At 40.4% G+C, this 13019-nt stretch overlaps 1 protein-coding gene across 15 annotated transcripts in view; it reads right to left on the bottom strand.

Moving 5' to 3' along the window:
* IPCEF1 (interaction protein for cytohesin exchange factors 1) overlaps positions 1-13019 on the bottom strand; it is a 210930-nt gene that overhangs the window by 35400 nt on the left and 162511 nt on the right. For all 15 annotated transcript variants that reach the window (XM_089332554.1, XM_089332556.1, XM_089332553.1 and 12 more), the window contains one exon: positions 6939-7311. In XM_089332554.1, coding sequence (XP_089188680.1) covers positions 6939-7311 — 373 coding nt within the window. The remainder of the gene's footprint in view (positions 1-6938; positions 7312-13019) is intronic.

Raw genomic sequence — 13019 nt, 5'->3', positions numbered from 1 at the left:
TCCATGCCCTGCATCCCTCAGTGGGGTTGTTTCCTTTTGCCCCCTATTCTACAGAGTCACTTCTAGAAGTAGGTTTGCCAAAGACTACACTTTAGGCTTCCTAATGTAAAACAGATGTTTGGCAAACTGGGGCTATGGAACAAAAATGCCATCAGAGCCCAGGCAGGAAATTTGACTGTGTAAAGCATCTTCAGGTAAAATCTCACCGAGTGATGATAATTGTAGCATCTTGAAGAAGGAGATAAAAATCTGACTAGTCAAATTCACATTTTAATATACTATACATGCACACATATACATATACACAACTTGACTGTCATTTTTGATCTCTGACATGAAATTTTATGATATCACAATTTAAATTACCAAGGTACTAAATGAAAGATGTCTGTGAGTGAGATCTTGGCGGAGAGAAAGGGCCATCAAAGAAGGAGGTACCTTTCTCTGAAGGGAGGAGAGAACTTCCACTTTGACTATGACCTTGTCTAAATAAGGTCAGAGTTTGTGAACTCAAGAGGCTTCCATAGCCTTGGAAACTCATGACGAGAGCCTTGGGTGATTACTGATGCCATAAATAAGAGTGTCAATTGTTAAATCAACAACAGGAGTCACTGTGCACTTGTTCCCCATGTAGGACCTCTATACTTAATGTGTTGTACTATGAGAATTAACAGTAAAACTAATCTTCAAACAGTACTTTATACTTTGTTTGTCTGTGTAGGTGCAAACTGTTGAAATCTTTACTCAGTACAGAATTGATCTTCTGTATATAAACATAATTAAAAATGAATCTTAATGAAGAATGGGATGGGAGAGGGAACAGGAAATGGGATGGTTTGTGGGTAGGAGGGTGGTTATGGGGGGAAAAACGGCTGTAAACCAAAAGTTGTACTTTTGAAATTTATATTTATTAAATAAAAGTTTTCTATTAAAAAATTAACATGGTACCTCTGAAAATATGAGATCTTAAAGAAACATTCACTAAGTTGGTTATGGGAGAGGGGAGAGCAGTCATCTATGCCAGGAGGCAACCTGGGCTAATTTTTACAGGATTTAGAAAGTCAGCTTGCTCAAGAGTACATGGGAAAAATACAAACCAAGTTCATAATTTTCTCACTTCTCAGATTCTCATAGGAGGTAAGTCTATTTTCTACATCAGGATGGATAAGGCACAGTCAATTGAAAAAGATACATCAAGCTTGAATAGTAATAAAAAGAGCTTAGTCGTGAAGAAAAGATAAGGACCAATTACCACAGAGTATTTTTTAAAAAACACACAAGCATAACTCAAAAAGTTATTGAAAAATGGAATTAAAATTTTTATCTTGATGAAATTTTTTATCTTTAAATTTTTGTTTATTTGTGAAACAGAGAGAGATAGATAGAGACAAATAGATGAGGGGTCGGCGCTGTGTAAGAGCTGGTTAAAGCCCTGGCCTGAGGCACCAGCATCCCATATGGGTGCCAGTTCTAATCCCGGCTGTTCCTCTTCCAATCCAGCTCTCTGCTATGGCCTGGGAAAGCAGCAGAAGATGGCCCAAGTGCTTGGCTCCTGCACCCACGTGGGAGACCCAGAGGAAGCTCCTGGATCCTGGCTTTGGATTGGCGCAGCTCTGACCATTGCAGCCATCTGAGGAGTGAACCAGCAGATGGAAGACCTCTCTCTGTGTCTCTCTCTCTCTGTAACTCTCTCTTTCAAATAAATAAAAGAGAGAGAGAGAGAGAGAGAGAGAGAGAGAGAGAGAGAGAGAGAAACAGATGGAGAACATTCCCATCTTCTGATTCATTCCTGAAATACAAGTGATCATTGAAGCTAGGACCTGGGAACTCAATCCAGATCTCTCACCTCAGTGGCAAGAACCCAATGACTTGAGGAATTAACATCACCACTGCCTTCCAGAGTCTGCATTACCAGGAATCTGGAATTAGGAGTAGAAACTGGGAATCAAATGCAGGTACTCTGATGTGGGATGTAGGTTTCTTAACCAATGTTTTAATTGCTAGGCTAAATGCCATGCATGGTGCAAAAAAAATTTGAAATAAATGCATAGATTTTTCACAACATGCATTTTCCATGAAGTTTTTGAAGATATATTACTCCTCCCCCTGGAAACCTCTTTTTTAAAATTATTTATTTATTTATTTGAAAGTCAGAGTTACACAGAGAGAAAAGCAGAAGCAAAGAGAGAGAGAGAGGTCTTCCATCCACTGGTTCACTCCCCAATTGGCTGCAACGGCCAGAGCTGCACCGATCTGAAGCCAGGAGCCAGGAGCTTCTTCCAGGTCTCCTATGCAGGTGCAGGGGGCCCAAGCACTTAGGCCATATTTTACTGCTTCTCTGGCTGTAACAGAGAGCTGGATTGGAAGTGGAGCAGCCTAGATCTGACTTGGTGCCCATATGGGATGCCAGAACTGCAGACAGCAGCTTTACCTGCTATGCCACAGTGCCAGCCCCAAAAACCTCTTTTAAAGGCATACAAATTTTATGCATTTCATAAATACAACTTTAGGAACACAGTAATAGTGATTCGTCCCACCGTACCCATCCCCACTCCTACCCTTCTTCCTCTTCCCTCTCCTATTCCCACTATTATTTTTTACTAAAACCTATTTTCAATCAACTTTATACACAGAAGATTAACTCTGTACTAAGTAAAGAGTTCAAAAAATAATATGAAAATAACAATTACTCAACACTTTTTTATTTCTCTTTTGATTTCTTCTATGACACACTATTCATTTGGGAGCATATTGTTCAGTCTCCATGTGTTTGCACAAGTTCTACAGATTCTTGAGTTGTTGATTTCCAACTTCATTTCATTGTGGTCAGAGATGATGCATGGTATGATTTCAATTTTTTTGAATTTGCTGAGATTTGATTTATGGCGTAGCATGTGGTCTATCCTAGAGGAAAGTCCATGAACTGGTGAGAAGAATATGTATCCTGCAACTTCAGGATGAAAAGTTCTGTAGATATCCATTAGGTGCATTTGTTCTATGGTGTCAATTAACTCTATTGTTTCCTTGCTGATTTTCTGTCTGGTGGATCTGTCCTTTGATGAAAGTGGTATGGAAGTGCCCCACTATGGGAGTCTATGTCTCTCTTTAGATCCATTAACTTTTTAAAAAATAGCCAGGTACCCTGTAATTAGGTACTTATACATTTATTATAGTCACATCTTCCCATTGAAGTGATCTCTTAATCATTGCATAGTGCACTCCTTTTTCTGTTTAACAGTTTTTTATGTTAAATTCTATTTTCTCTGATATTAAGATGGCTACACCTGCTCTTTTTTGGTTTCTGTTAGCATGGAATATCTTTTTATATCCCTTCACTTTCAGTCTGTGTGCATGCATCTTTGTTGGTGAGATATGTTTCTTGCAGGCAACAAATAGATGCTTTTTTTTTTCCATCAGTCAGTCTGTATCTTTTAACTAGAGAGTTGAGGCCATTTACATTCAAGAAGACTATTGATAAATAATGAATTGGCCCTATCATTTTTCCATAAATATGCCTATTGTTTACTTTGTATTTCCTTTTTATTTTTACTGGGAGATTTTCTGCCTTCATCTTCTTTCAAAGTGATGACCATGTTTCTGTGTTTCTCTGTGTAGCGCATCCTTAAGCATCCTTTTGTAAGGCTGGAGGAGTGGTGAAAAATTCTTTCAATTTCTGTTTGTTATGGAAGGTTTTTGTTTTTGTTTTTTACAGGCAGAGTGGACAGTGAGAGAGACAGACAGGGAGAAAGGTCTTCCTTTACCATTGGTTCACCCTCCAATGGCCGCTGCAGCCAGCGCACCGCGCTGATCTGAAGCCAGGAGCCAGGTGCTTCTCCTGGTCTCCCATGTGGGTGCAGGGTCCAAGGACTTGGGCCATCCTCCACTGCATTCCCTGGCCACAGCAGAGAGCTGGCCTGGAAGAGGGGCAACCGGGACAGAATCCAGCACCCCAACCGGGACTAGAACCCAGTGTGCCGGCACTGCAGGCGTAAGAATAGCCTATTGAGCTGCGGCGCTGGCCTACGGAATGTCTGTCTTTCACCTTCATTCATAAAAGAGAACTTTGCAGGATAAAGTATTCTGGGTTGGCAGTTTTTTTCTCTTAAGACTTGAAATATATCTCACCATTCTCTCCTAGCCTGTAGGGTTTCTGATGAGAAGTAAGCTCTGATTCCAATTAGAGATCCTCTGAAAATAATCTAGAATTTCTCTCATGTACATTTTAGAATCCTTTTTTGGGCCGGCGCCATGGCTCACTAGGCTAATCTTCCGCCTTGCGGCGCCGGCACACCAGGTTCTAGTCCCAGTCAGGGCGCCGGATTCTGTCCCGGTTGCCCCTCTTCCAGGCCAGCTCTCTGCTGTGGCCAAGGAGTGCAGTGGAGGATGGCCCAAGTGCTTGGGCCCTGCACCCCATGGGAGACCAGGAGAAGCACCTGGCTCCTGCCATCGGATCAGCGCGGTGCGCCGGCCGTGGCGGCCACTGGAGGGTGAACCAACGACAAAGGAAGACCTTTCTCTCTGTCTCTCTCACTGTCCACTCTGCCTGTCAAAAAATAAAATAAAAAATAAATAAATAAATAAAAAGAATCCTTTTTTTATGTTTTACTGTGGGGAGTTTGACCACAATGCGTTGTGGTGAAGATCTTTTCTTGCCATGTCTATTAGGAGTTCTATGTGCTCCTTGGACATTACTTTCTTTCTCCAAATTAGAGAAGTTTTCCGTAATCATTTCACTAAAAAGGACTTCTAATCCATTCTCTTTCCACGCCTTCAGGAACTCTTAAGATCCATATTTTGGATCATTTGATTGTATCCCATAGAGCTCCAACACTGTTTTTTAGTTTTCTAATTTCATCTTTTTTTTTTTTTTTTTTTGGTCTGACTGTAAATTTTTCAGATATTTGTATTCTAATTCAGATATCCTTTCTGCTGCCTCATCAATTCTGTTGTTGAGGCTTTCTACCCCATTTTTTGTTTTTTTCTATTGAATTCTTCATTTCCAATATTTTGATTTTTTTATAATTTCAATTTCATGAGAAAATTTTTCTTTCATGTCATGTATAGATTTCTTTAGTTTGTGGATTTGCTTCTAATTACTTCTAAGTAATCATACATCTTTTTTTTTTTTTTTGAATTCCATTTCTGGCATTTCTTCAATGTCTTAATTTTCACATTCTAGAATAGAAGTGTTGTTATGTTCCTTTGGGGATGTCATGTTGTCTTCCTTATTCTTATTTCTTGAATTGCTGCATTTATTTTTAGGCATTTGTGGAGATACTTGTTGGTTTAATTTTTTTTCCCCTGTGTTGGCTTTTATCTTTGGACTATGCCTCTGTGGATTAGTGGAGTGTCTGCCCCTTCAGTGAATACCCTTATGTGTATGCTAGGTGTGGCTAGAGAGCTTATTCAGTGAAACAGGCTAAGAGGAGTGTCCAAGGTGACTCCCAAATTGGGTGTGGTAAATTTCTCTCTTTTCATTTTTTTTATCACAGGGGAGGTTTGTTCAGCTCTATTGCATAGTATCATGCTCACCTCCTCTCCTTCACGGAGACCGGCGCCTGGACACTAGCCCTAGTGGGTACAATATTCATCCATGCTGCCACAAGAACTACATAAAGGATCCATCCGCTCCTTGGTTTGAGCACAGATCCTGCAACAATGACCCTCACCAGGAATCAAGGAGCTCCAAGCATGTGGAGCTGCCCACAGTGTCTGCCTAAAAATCCAGCCCCACTCTGTGCCCTCCCACACAGCCATAGTGTTTTCAGAGTCCCAGCACATAAGGTTCCCACAGTCACAAGCACCTAGCCCTCTATCAGTTCTACAAGCCAGACTCAGGTGTCTCCTCTTGACTAGTTGCTGGGTATGGGGACATGAGCTGGCCCAGCTCTTACATATGTCCTAGATAGTGCCTGCTCATTGTCAGCTAGTTACAGGACACACGTGCTGGGTGGTCAAGGAGAGAGAAACATGTCTCCTTTATTTTACTCTAGGTTGGGAGGTATACTGTCCCCTACAAGGCTCCAAGCCAGATACATGCCAGGCTCTTCCCGCAGCTTTGCTGCTAGTGGCTTGGGCTTCTGAATCTGGTCTCACTTCACTCTCCAAAGCTGATGCTGAGGCTCTCAGCTGATGGGGTCCTGAGTTGTGCACATCCACACCCTCCAAGTAGGTCTTCAGGGTCCCTTTAATTTACGTGGGGATTCCTCTGCCATTTTCTCCCTAACTCTTCTCTGATGTTGCACTCTCTCCATGTTTTTTTTTTTTTTTTTTTTTAACTATCTTCCCCTAGACTAGAGCAGTAAGCTCCCTCCATATTCCACCACCTTGGTGCCTCTCCTCTTCCATACTAATTTCTACACACCATTAACTCTCCTTTGTTAAGACTTACAGTGTTTTTCAAATGCATAATCTGTGTTTTCCTTTATATTTAAAGTTAGAAATACAGTCCAAAATGTAACTTTGTCTTTTTATGAACTACACAAGCAAACATAGGAGCCTGCTGGTTAGGAATCAAATGCTGTCTATGGACATGCCAATGCTCTTAACTCATTTGAAAACATCGTGATGATGTTATGAATACCAGACTCCAAACTCTGATTTAACCAATGCAAACTACAGAGTATGGGATATGGAATAAAAAAAGAAATCTTTTTTCTCAGACAGGTGGAAAAGTACTATTATTTTGTGACCATACATCTCATAGTTTTAAAGTATTTGGACATTTATGGCAAGTAATTAATGGTTTGGCATTTGGGTTCTCCCCATGCAAACTCCTCTACAAAAGCAAAAACCTGGGTTTAGCCTTGCTTGATTGACTGATTAGTGAATCACCTTTTATAAGACTAAGCATTCTTAATACAAATTCACAATAGAGTTCCATAAACACACCACTCATGTTCATCCTCTAAAGAAGAGCAAACAATTTCTTGGCTTACCTCTGTCCATCATCCTGGATTCAGTAGGTTTGTCTGGGACAGCAAGATGGTCTTGGTTGCTACTCAATGAAGACGTGTCATCACTAGACAAAGAGTTCAAAAATCCACTTTCTGATGTGAGAGAGCTGTTTTCCAGGGCCTTACAACTGTTTACCTCTGAGGGTGCAGGTGAATGAACGTGCACGGCGAATGCTATGGAGTGTCCCACATCTTCATCAGCAGGTGAACTGTTAACGATGTCAAGCCAGGACTGTCTTTCTTTAGATACAGAAGAAGAAGAACTGCTGGGCATCTTTACCGTATTTTCCAGGGAAGAGAAAGAGCATGTTGTTCCACTCAGTTTGGGTGAGGATGAAGACGCCTGCTGTGCACCCTATTTTTCACAAGTAAGACCAAAAAAGAATAAAAGAAATCATCATTTAAAACTGTTATTCTCTACTGTTTAAATAAAGGTACCCCAAGTGCTGCTTCAAAAGGTGAAAAACAAAAAAAATACCCAAAAGATAAATATATGATGTTAATTTCCATGTGACAGTCATATAGGCTGTCCTTTTCTAAAACAGATTTGTTTAACTTCGAATTCACTGTTATATCACTATATCACTGCTTATCATGATTTATCTTACTCTTTAGTGCTCCCCAGAAACTTAGAGGACCTCTTTGGGAAAATTTTTAGGCCACTGAAGCTAATTTGAGCAAAAAATTAATTCGCAATCTGTGTTGGAATTCACATGGATGGAGCAAAAACTCATGAGCCCAAGGGCTGACTAAGAGAATGAAAAGAAAATTAGATCCAGACAGGAAGCAAAATCATGTTAACGGAGTGGTGATCAGAGAATGGGTAAATCATATGTTGAGGGGCTTCCAAACATGTGTGGGAAATGGAATTATAAAACACATCACATTTCCCACTCATGTTGGAAGCCCCCTCATATGTAAACCCTTAAATATTGCTCAATATCCCCAGCATGTGCCCAGGATTGGCTCATAACTACACAGGTTGACTGAAATCATCTTTACTCATCCACTCAATAATTTTAAAACTTTAATGAAGCTTTGCCATAGAAGGAAATATATATTTGCAGCTTTCTATCATAATGCGAGAACAAAAGCTCCTCCACAGGCAATGAGAAGTGGATTGATATGTCAGATCTTCTAACATACCCCAAGGGCAAATGACAATACTTAGGACACCAGTTCACAGAGAAAATATCAATACAGTAACACCAACAAGGATACTCTCCTGGGAAAGACTTCATTTATTCTGAAACTGTATCCTTGTTAGGCTTTGATCTTGATATGCATGCCTTCTTTTTGAAAAATGATGATGGTTTATATGAGAGCCTTTGTCTTTTAGGAGTTTCCTTTAAAAAAATGTCCTACATAGAAAAATAAAGATTCAGCAACTCTGTGTTGCTTTTCCACTTTTAATTTTATTAGTCAGTAAAATCTAAACATCTCAATTCCATTGCTCCCTGGATCCCCGTACTACTGTCAATGACAGATAAGACAGAAAGACATTTTATTACATGATCTCTTTATCAGATACTCTGGTCAATCATTCGTTCAAAATTCCAAACAAGTGTCAGGAAAGAGATGGTTATCCAGAGGATGCCAAAGAGAAAACTGGAATCCTCCCCAAAATCCTTAAAATCATTGCAAACTAACACAAAATGGTTACATTTGCTTCAAATCAATACTGCCCCAAGATGATTCCTAGTTCTGAGTTTTGATGTCAAAAAGATAGTATTTCCCCAATGTGTTTCCAATAAGTTGAATACTAGACATGGATAGTCAAATAAGCAATAAATTTCATTTTTTAAAATGTTATTTACTTGAAATAGAGCAAGAGAGAGAGATTCTATCTCCTAGTTCACTCACCAGATGACCACAACAGCTGTGATAGGGGAAAGTGCAAAGGTAGAAGCCAGAACTCAATCCAGTTCTCACACATGTGTAGCAGTAACCCAGTTACTTAAGCCATCACCTACGCCTCTCAGGGTCCTCCATTAGTAGGAAGCTGAAATCAGGAGCCATAGGTAGATGTGGAACCCAGGCACTCCAGTGTGAGACACGGATGCCTTCACTAGCCTCTATCCCTCTCTGGCAAAGGTTTACCTCATTAAATCCACTTTTAAGGAGCATAACATTAAAATATCTAGTTAACAAACTAATCGATCACACACACATTTAGCAATAACAATACATTGGCACAGAAATGAAATATTTCATTCAGGAATGTGTGAAGTAGCTTGGGAACTGGTTACCTTTAATCATTCAGATTATCTAAAAACTAAGAGATCCAACATCTGTAATTCACTAAATAAATATCTGGCTTCCTGAAAGAGGTAATACACAACCCCTAGACTGTTGAAACAAATGTCAGGAAGAATCTATTCATTAGCAGAATCTACAAATAAATATTAATAAAAATACCCATGCTAGCCCACTCTCGGCACGCTCACCTATTGTGAGCTATTTTAGTAAAAACTCAGCCTCTCTGTGATCAGCTGCCTTTTTTGGAAAGCGACCAATCACACGTTTTTCCTGTTGCTCTTGCTGATACAACTTTTATTTAGTAGCACAACAGGCTATTTGAGGAAGACTGTGTGCACTGTTGTTGCAGCACTTTCTGTAAGGTTTCCTGAACCTCAAAATCTGCTCAAAAAACTGAGGAAGACTTGTTAAATGAACACCAGAAGTATCTGTAAGTGTATTTCTGTTTGGTGCTTTCGGTCTGTTTTTCTCTTCCTACCATGTAATAATTATAAAGTTAATTTTAAAGTGAAAAAGTGAAAAGTTAGCAAAAAAGAAAAAGAAAAAAAGGAAGAAGATCTGGAAAGGCAAGGGAAGGAAAATGGAAAACAGACTGAGCGTTGAAAGGCATTTTCATTGAAAGAGAGACTGACAAAATACAAACCAAAGTGAACCTGAACTTCCATTTCAAAGAACTCAATGCAGAAACATGTGTTCTTGATAGCTCATTATTTCTCATACTCTTCATCTACCAGCCAGTGTCAAGCTCAGTGCCTTTGGTGGACCAACCATGCAATGTAACTGAATTCCCCACAGCAAATCAAATGAAAGCAGAAAGGAACGACTCCCTCCATTCCACCTCTGCTTGGCTAATATGCTTGTTCATCTTTCATGCGTCAGATCAGATGCCAGCTCCTCCAGGAAGCCTTCTGTGATAGCCTCAGGGCCTTAAAGGGGCCTTGGCTGGGAGCTTCCAGGCTTACTTCTGCAATACCAGGTGAGATAACACTTTACTAAGAGATTCTGAAAGGTTAAAGAAATTAATAATGATTTTCCAGTTTTGTGTAGTTTTTTTTAATTGAAGAAGCTTTAATTCAAATGTTAGTTAGCTTCAAAATTCATTTTTTAAGCAGTTCTCTTTTTTTTTTATTGGAAAGGTGAAAGGGAGAAGGAGAGAGAGAGGGGGAGAGAGAGAGAGAGAGAGAGAGAGAGAGAATCTTCATTCCACTGGTTCATTCTCCCAATGACTTTCAACAGCCAGGACTGGGCCACGTCGATTATCAGGAGCTTCACTGGGTCTCCCACATGGGTGGCAGGGGCACATTTGTAGGCAGTTGGATGAGAAATGGTGCAGCCAGGACTTGAACCAGCACCCATATGGGAAGCCAGCACTGCAAGTGGTGGCTAAAGCCACTGTGCCACAGCACCGGCCCCCAAAATTCACTTTCCTACAATTGGGCCCTGCATGTCAAGGTACATGCCATATAGTATGGTGAAGGTGCAGGAGCAGGAAAGTTGGTAAAACTTTCGAGAAACAGCAGGCAACATCTTGGGCTGATGGCAAAGGAAGCATCACCAACAGATTGCCATGGTAGTCCACAGAAAGTCCCAGGACTTTAAATACCAAAGCAAAGAGTCTAGAATTAATCTGATAGGCAACAAGAGTTCACAGAAAAGTTTTATGCAGGTGAATCAATATTATGAGAACTGCACTTTGGGAAAACTAATTTGGAGGTGATTTTTAAGAAGGAGAAACTAGAGACAGAGAAAGAAAAATAGCCTTCTGCTTAAGTAACTCAGGCAAAAGCTAATGAGGGCTTCACCCAAGGCAGTGGGGAAGGAAGGCAAAAGAGGCACAGGATAGCCACCATCTTTGCTGCTGACTCCCTGAAGCGTGGACTGCAAGGATCAACTGTTAAAGCAAGAGGTAAGTATACAAAGGGTTATCCTAGTAAAGTCTTAAGTGAATGTCCAACCACAGATCTTATGATTTTCCCATCTTAAGGAGAAAGGGTGAATTTTTCTAACTTTGTACCAGTCACTGGTAACATTTACCTGCAAATACCCACTTTTGAGCATTTCTATTGTCCAGTATAGTAATACACTGAAAGATCAAGTGACCTTGAATAGACATCTCTTCCACATCCACCATTAAGATTAAATTTAAACTTCTAAAATTAATTTCCCCTTCTGTGTTTAATCTTCAACTTCCTCCGGTGTCACCAGACAACAGGCCAGAGTTTGCAGGATTTATTTTTATGTATTGCCTCTTTAGGTTGCTCTAGCTGGTTTGTTTTCATCATTGGTATATAAAGAGATTGTACTGAAAGGCATCAAAATGTGAGAATTATCATGTTAAAATTATCTGCCTGAAGCTTGGTTTGCAAGTATTTATGTACTTTGTTAATCTCAGATTTGGTCCACCTATCGGTGGTCTATCTTTCAAGTGTGACTAAAATCCAACCATTCCATTTATCAACTACCCTACTGCTAACACCACATGGGATCACCACCATCTCTCACCACAGATTAGAGCAATCTTCCCTGAATTTGTTCTGCTTCCCTACTGACCCCCTAACTCCTAGGGCCTCTGCCACACAGCAGCCCGAGCAGTACCACTACAGTAGAAACTGGTCGCATCATTCTGTGGCACAAACCTTCCAAAGTCCACTCAAATTCCCCAGAATGCTGAAGTCCTGAACTGGACCACACAACCCACAGAGTACGGCTACCACCAAATCTGACTTTATCTCCTACTACTGTGCTCTCATCTTGGCTGCAACTACACTGGCTTCCTTGCATCACAAGGCACCACGGAGACTTGGATTCTATCCCCTTGGTTTAAGAAATCCTTCCCCAAATAGCGGCCTGGCTGATTCTCACCTTTGTATTCAGACCTGAGCTCTCAATGGATGCATTCTATCTGCTATTCATTGTTCAACTGCATGTCTACCCAGCACTCCTAATCTCTCTCACTTACCCTGCTTTCTGTCTACTGATGGAGCAGATGTTTTACTTTTGTTGATTGTTTATGACCAATCTCTCTCAAACTCAGCTCCTGAAGAACATGAGTCACTGATGTGTCCCGAGCATTAAGAAGTGTGGCTCTCAACACTTGTTAATGAATGAATAAGCTTGGAACCATATAGCGGGTCATCACAAAATGTTTCTAAAATTAAACATAGAGTGAAAATACATGGAGCATATATTAGTGACCTTGATGGTTCTTAAATCAGGGCCCAATTGTCAGCAAGTGAATTTTGGGGGCCAGTGCTGTGGCACAGTGGCTTTAGCCGCCACTTGCAGTGCTGGCTTCCCATATGGGTGCTAGTTCAAGTCCTGGCTGCACCATTTCTCATCCAACTCCCTGCAAATGTGCCCCTGCCACCCATGTTGGAGACCCAGTGAAGCTCCTGATAATCGACCTGGCCCAGTCCTGGCTGTTGAAAGTCATTGGGAGAATGAACCAGTGGAATAAAGATCTCTCTCTCTCTCTCTCTTTCTCTCTCTCTCTCTCCCCCCTTCTCCCTCTCACTCCCTTGCATCTTTCAAATAAGAAAAAAAGAGAACTGTTTAAAAAAATGAATTTTGAAGCTAACTAATATTTGACTTAAAAATTAACTTAGAAAAATACTGGGTTTGAAATGTGGCTGAAGATGACTCCTTTTCTGCTCTGTTGTGAACATCTAGGAGCCATGGACAGTAATTTCTATAAATTATCTTTCAAAGTGAAACTTCCAGCTATTTTAAGCCTTTTGAATAAGCTTGTCATAAGCTCCACATTTCTAATTTCCTTCAAAACAAATGGATGACTTTCTCACAATC

This window comes from Oryctolagus cuniculus, chromosome 5, assembly GCF_051225735.1.
Source record: "Oryctolagus cuniculus isolate XC-2025 breed Fujian yellow rabbit chromosome 5, ASM5122573v1, whole genome shotgun sequence".
NCBI classification, from domain to species: domain Eukaryota; kingdom Metazoa; phylum Chordata; class Mammalia; order Lagomorpha; family Leporidae; genus Oryctolagus; species Oryctolagus cuniculus.
Note: the sequence above shows the minus strand (reverse complement) of the source record. Positions and strands in the feature narration are given on the sequence as shown.